The sequence below is a fragment of the Trematomus bernacchii genome, unplaced genomic scaffold (assembly GCF_902827165.1).
Source record: "Trematomus bernacchii unplaced genomic scaffold, fTreBer1.1, whole genome shotgun sequence".
NCBI lineage: Eukaryota > Metazoa > Chordata > Actinopteri > Perciformes > Nototheniidae > Trematomus > Trematomus bernacchii.
The window spans coordinates 145,828-151,726 of record NW_022987438.1 but is presented as its reverse complement, the minus strand read 5'-3'; the positions used below and the strand labels follow the sequence as shown (position 1 = coordinate 151,726).

The 5,899-nt window shown below is 40.9% G+C and overlaps 1 protein-coding gene across 1 annotated transcript; it reads left to right on the top strand.

Moving 5' to 3' along the window:
* Positions 1-212: 212 nt before the first annotated feature.
* On the top strand, positions 213-2,508 carry gadd45gip1 (growth arrest and DNA-damage-inducible, gamma interacting protein 1). The gene is made up of 2 exons (XM_034142145.1): positions 213-632; positions 2,047-2,508. The coding sequence occupies exons 1-2, from the start codon at positions 235-237 to the stop codon at positions 2,342-2,344; spliced, it is 696 nt and encodes a 231-aa protein (XP_033998036.1). The 5' UTR covers positions 213-234; the 3' UTR covers positions 2,345-2,508.
* Positions 2,509-5,899: the final 3,391 nt, after the last annotated feature.

The window sequence follows — 5,899 nt, the reverse complement described above, 5'->3', positions numbered from 1 at the left end:
ATATTATTTTAATAAAATGTATGTTTTTTTTATTTTATTTCATTTTATGTCAGTTTATTTTATACTATTATATTTTATTTAAATGTATTTTATTTTATTTTAATATTATTTTATGTTATTTTATGTTGCATCTAACCCTAACTCTTCCCTCTCCAGTCCGCTAGGGGGTGCTAACGCACTTCCCGCTGGTTTCTCCTCCAACATTAAAACCAAAGAAGAAGAAGTCAAACAAACATGGCGGCCTCCATGGTGTGCGGGAGGACATCGATGTTCTTCAGGTCTTTAAATGGAATATCAGGCTCAAAAACGCTCCTTTCTGCAAACTCACAGACTCTGTTGCTGCAGACAGCTTCTTATAACCCCAAACCTCTGAGACTGAACCTCCGCGAGCCCTACATTCCCGATAGAAGCAGCGAAAAGACTCCAGACTGGCAGAAAACGCCTCGGTATGACCGGAAGCTGTTCGGTCGCTACGGGTCCGCTTCGGGGATCGACCCAGCGTCTCTGTGGCCGAACCATGAGCAGCTGGAGCGGATCATCGAGGAGGAGAACGAGTGGCACCCTCCGTTAGAGGTGAAGCTGAAGAACCTGCAGGAGAAAGAGCGGCAGGTCACCGAGAAACGGCAGGCGAAGTGAGTCAATTATCGGACAGCAGTGCGTCAATTATCGGACAATAATAATACATTTAGTCTTTCAAGCGCTTTATCAGGTGCCCAAAGACGCTTTACGCAGGTACAAACGAGAGCATTAAACCACAGTTATCATAAGGACATAGCATTAATCACACATTAAAACGCTAGTCTGAAAAAGGCATGTTTTGATCAGTGTTTTGAAGGTGGGGAGGTCGGTCTGTGATGTGGGCAGCGAGGGATAAACTGTGTTTACTCACTGGTGTAGAAGGTTCAACATTCAGGCACTTGTACTTTAATGTTGTACTTGTACTTTAATGTTGTACTTGTACTTTAGTGGGGTGTTTTCATTTCATGCCACATTATAATTTACTGGAGATGATTAGGGCGACATGACCAAAAGTAAAACAAATGTTGAGTTTCACTTAATTCTCGGAATTCTGAAATGCAAGTCAGAGAAAATGGGCGACTGTGAATAGAATAGGGAGGATGAACCCCTCTTTACTGGTCTCACATGCAGAGCCCACAGTGACATTTGACCTCTGCTTTTAACCCATCCTAGTACTAGGAGCAGTGGGCAGCTATTGTACAGCGCCCGGAGAGCAATGGGGGGGGGGGGGGGGGGGTTGTCTGGTGCCTTGCTCAAGGGCACCACGGCAGGGCCCAGGAGGTGAACTGGGACCTCTCCAAGTAGCAGTCCACACTCCATAATGTAGGTCTGTTCGGGGACTTGAACCGGCGACCCTACAGCTCACACATCTTTGAGATTTGACTTTAATCTTAGAATTCTGAGACATTTTAAAAATAAATTGGAAGAAAAATATTTATATGAAAAAGAGATTTAAATCAGAAAAAATAATATCTGAGAAAAAAATAATGTAAGATTTTTTTTTTTTTAACAAAAAGTCAGAATATTTATTTCAGATTTTTTTTATTTACACAGGAACAATTTCAGTTGAAGTGTCTCATTAGTATTGAGTGTATGTTCGCTTTGGTCAGAAAAATAAACTTCAGAATGATTATTTGAAAATAAATAAATGTAAATCTCAAATTCAGAATTATTTTCTGAAAAAATAATGTTTTTTTGGATTTATTTTTGTTGTTAAAAATCTCAGAATTCTGAAACAAAAATACATTTTTCCCTGATTTTTCTTTTCTTTTATTTAAAAATATGAAAACATCTCAGAATTCTGAGACTAAAATCAAAACTACATTTTTTTGTTACCTTTACAATCTAGATTTTTGCTTAAAAGACACACGAGTAAAAAGTAGCCAACAGTTTTTCTAGCATCTTAATAAGTGGATTGAGAGATACCAAATTAACATCTAAAACTGTAATATTTCATTTTGAATTAATGTTGCCTTTTTATTTTAAACACGCACCACATTAACGTCACGTCTTCTCTCTCCGTCTCAGGGAGAAACTCATCGCAGCCAACATGGCCAAGATGCCCAAGATGATCGCTGACTGGCGCGAAGAGAAACGTCAGACGAAGGCAAAGATGAATGAGGAGAAAACTCGCCGCTCTAAGCTTCTGGACGAGGCCCGGGAGAGTCTGGGTCAAACTCTGGACCCCCGAAACCACAAGTTCCTGGAGATGGTTGCAGATCTAGAGAAGGAGGAGAAGAAGAAGCAGAAGCTGTTGAAGAAGAAGCAGAAGCACGAGCAGGCGGCGGTTCCTCCTCCTCCTCCTCCTCCTGCGGCCGCTCCGTAGTTTAGAGTCAGACTGAAGTTCGGCCGTGAGACTGTATTTAATGAGAAGGAGTGACCGATGGCTTCTGCAAGATACAAACATCCCTTTTCCCTTTGTTCAGAACTGTAAAATAAAAAAATGTTGATAACCTCTTTCTGTATTTGAAATAAATTAATTTCTTTCCAGTTCCGGTTTGACTATATTTATTAAATCTTTGTTAAAGGTCACCTACTCTGCAAAATCCACTTCTCCATGTCTCTTCTACATCAACATGTGTCCCCTCTTCTTCATGTCTCTTCTACATCAACATGTGTCCCCTCTTCTTCATGTCTCTTCTACATCAACATGTGTCCCCTCTTCTTCATGTCTCTTCTACATCATGTGTCCCCTCTTCTTCATGTCTATTCTACATCAACATGTGTCCCCTCTTATTCATGTCTCTTCTACATCAACACGTGTCCCCTCTTCTTCATGTCTATTCTACATCAACATGTGTCCCCTCTTCTTCATGTCTCTTCTACATCATGTGTCCCCTCTTCTTCATGTCTATTCTACATCAACATGTGTCCCCTCTTATTCATGTCTCTTCTACATCAACACGTGTCCCCTCTTCTTCATGTCTATTCTACATCAACATGTGTCCCCTCTTCTTCATGTCTCTTCATCAACATGTGTCCCCTCTTCTTCATGTCTCTTCTACATCAACATGTGTCCCCTCTTCTTCATGTCTCTTCTACATCATGTGTCCTCTCTTCTTCATGTCTCTTCGACATCAACATGTGTCCCCTCTTCTTCATGTCTCTTCATCAACATGTGTCCCCTCTTCTTCATGTCTCTTCTACATCAACATGTGTCCCCTCTTCTTCATGTCTCTTCTACATCAACATGTGTCCCCTCTTCTTCATGTGTCCCCTCTTCTTCATGTCTCTTCATCAACACGTGTCCCCTCTTCTTCATGTCTCTTCTACATCAACATGTGTCCCCTCTTCTTCATGTCTCTTCTACATCAACATGTGTCCCCTCTTCTTCATGTCTCTTCTACATCAACATGTGTCCCCTCTTCTTCATGTCTCTTCATCAACATGTGTCCCCTCTTCTTCATGTCTCTTCTTCATCAATATGTGTCCCCTCTTCTTCATGTCTCTTCTACATCAACATGTGTCCCCTCTTCTTCATGTCTCTTCTACATCAACATGTGTCCCCTCTTCTTCATGTCTCTTCTACATCAACATGTGTCCCCTCTTCTTCATGTCTCTTCTACATCAACATGTGTCCCCTCTTCTTCATGTGTCCCCTCTTCTTCATGTCTCTTCATCAACACGTGTCCACTCTTCTTCATGTCTCTTCTACATCAACATGTGTCCCCTCTTCTTCATGTCTCTTCTACATCAACATGTGTCCCCTCTTCTTCATGTCTCTTCTACATCAACATGTGTCCCCTCTTCTTCATGTCTCTTCTTCATCAACATGTGTCCCCTCTTCTTCATGTCTCTTCGACATCAACATGTGTCCCCTCTTCTTCATGTCTCTTCGACATCAACATGTGTCCCCTCTTCTTCATGTCTCTTCATCAACATGTGTCCCCTCTTCTTCATGTCTCTTCTACATCAACATGTGTCCCCTCTTCTTCATGTGTCCCCTCTTCTTCATGTCTCTTCTACATCAACATGTGTCCCCTCTTCTTCATGTGTCCCCTCTTCTTCATGTTTCTTCTTCATCAACACGTGTCCCCTCTTCTTCATGTCTCTTCTTCATCAACACGTGTCCCCTCTTCTTCATGTCTCTTCTTCATCAACATGTGTCCCCTCTTCTTCATGTCTCTTCTACATCAACATGTGTCCCCTCTTCTTCATGTCTCTTCTTCATCAACATGTGTCCCCTCTTCTTCATGTCTCTTCTTCATCAACATGTGTCCCCTCTTCTTCATGTCTCTTCTACATCAACATGTGTCCCCTCTTCTTCATGTCTCTTCATCAACATGTGTCCCCTCTTCTTCATGTCTCTTCTACATCATGTGTCCCCTCTTCTTCATGTCTCTTCTACATCAACATGTGTCCCCTCTTCTTCATGTCTCTTCTACATCATGTGTCCCTCTTCTTCATGTCTCTTCTACATCAACATGTGTCCCCTCTTCTTCATGTCTCTTCTACATCAACATGTGTCCCCTCTTCATGTCTCTTCTACATCAACATGTGTCCCCTCTTCTTCATGTCTCTTCTACATCAACATGTGTCCCCTCTTCTTCATGTCTCTTCTACATCAACATGTGTCCCCTCTTCATGTCTCTTCTACATCAACATGTGTCCCCTCTTCTTCATGTCTCTTCTACATCAACATGTGTCCCCTCTTCATGTCTCTTCTACATCAACATGTGTCCCCTCTTCTTCATGTCTCTTCTACATCAACATGTGTCCCCTCTTCTTCATGTCTCTTCTACATCAACATGTGTCCCCTCTTCTTCATGTCTCTTCTACATCACCATGTGTCCCCTCTTCTTCATGTCTCTTCTACATCAACATGTGTCCCCTCTTCTTCATGTCTCTTCTACATCAACATGTGTCCCCTCTTCATGTCTCTTCTACATCAACATGTGTCCCCTCTTCTTCATGTCTCTTCTACATCACCATGTGTCCCCTCTTCTTCATGTCTCTTCTACATCAACATGTGTCCCCTCTTCTTCATGTCTCTTCTTCATCAACATGTGTCCCCTCTTCTTCATGTCTCTTCTACATCAACATGTGTCCCCTCTTCTTCATGTCTCTTCTACATCAACATGTGTCCCCTCTTCTTCATGTCTCTTCTTCATCAACATGTGTCCCCTCTTCTTCATGTCTCTTCTACATCAACATGTGTCCCCTCTTCTTCATGTCTCTTCTACATCAACATGTGTCCCCTCTGTGGAAAGAGACTCTGAAAGTTTCAGGAACAAAGATTCTCTCTCTTTTTGTCCTGATCCATTTCTATAAAAACCTGTCTGAAAATGAGCTGATCAGATTTTGGTCACTTTATGTCATAACGATGGTTTTGTCTTGTGTAACCATTAGCCAATCACCAACCAATTTATTATTAAATCAAGATTGATATCAACATTCGACAATTAACAAAATGCTTGTATTATTCAGAGGTGGTATTAGTACTCAGATCTTGTACTTGAGTAAAAGTAGAAGTACTCAGATCTTGTACTTCAGTAAAAGTAGAAATACCAGAGTGTAGGAATACTCTGTTTCAGTAAAAGTCCTGCATTCAAAATGTTCCTCAAGTAAAAGTATAAAAGCATTCTCATCAAAATATAGTGAAAGTAGCGACAGTAAAAGTAGTCATTGTGCAGATTGGTCCATTTCAGAATAATATATATGATATGTTTTATAATGATTGATCATGAAAGTGTTCTCAAAGCTGGTAAAGGTGCAGCTAGTTTGAATGACTTTGTATACTGCAGGGTAGCTTGTGAATTTACTCCAGGTGGAACTAAAGTCTGATTTAACACTTGATTATATTTCACATCATTCATCCACATCTGTGAAATAACTAAAGGTATTAAATACATGTAGTGGAGGAACACATTTATATTGAATA

What these genes read in the sequence shown, in the direction of transcription:
- gadd45gip1 (XM_034142145.1), top strand. Translation starts at nt 235, where the DNA reads ATGGCGGCCTCCATGGTGTGCGGGAGGACATCGATGTTCTTCAGGTCT. An exon ending in ACCGAGAAACGGCAGGCGAA is followed by an intron (nt 633 to 2,046) that starts GTGAGTCAATTA and finishes TCTCCGTCTCAG; the next exon opens with GGAGAAACTCATCGCAGCCA.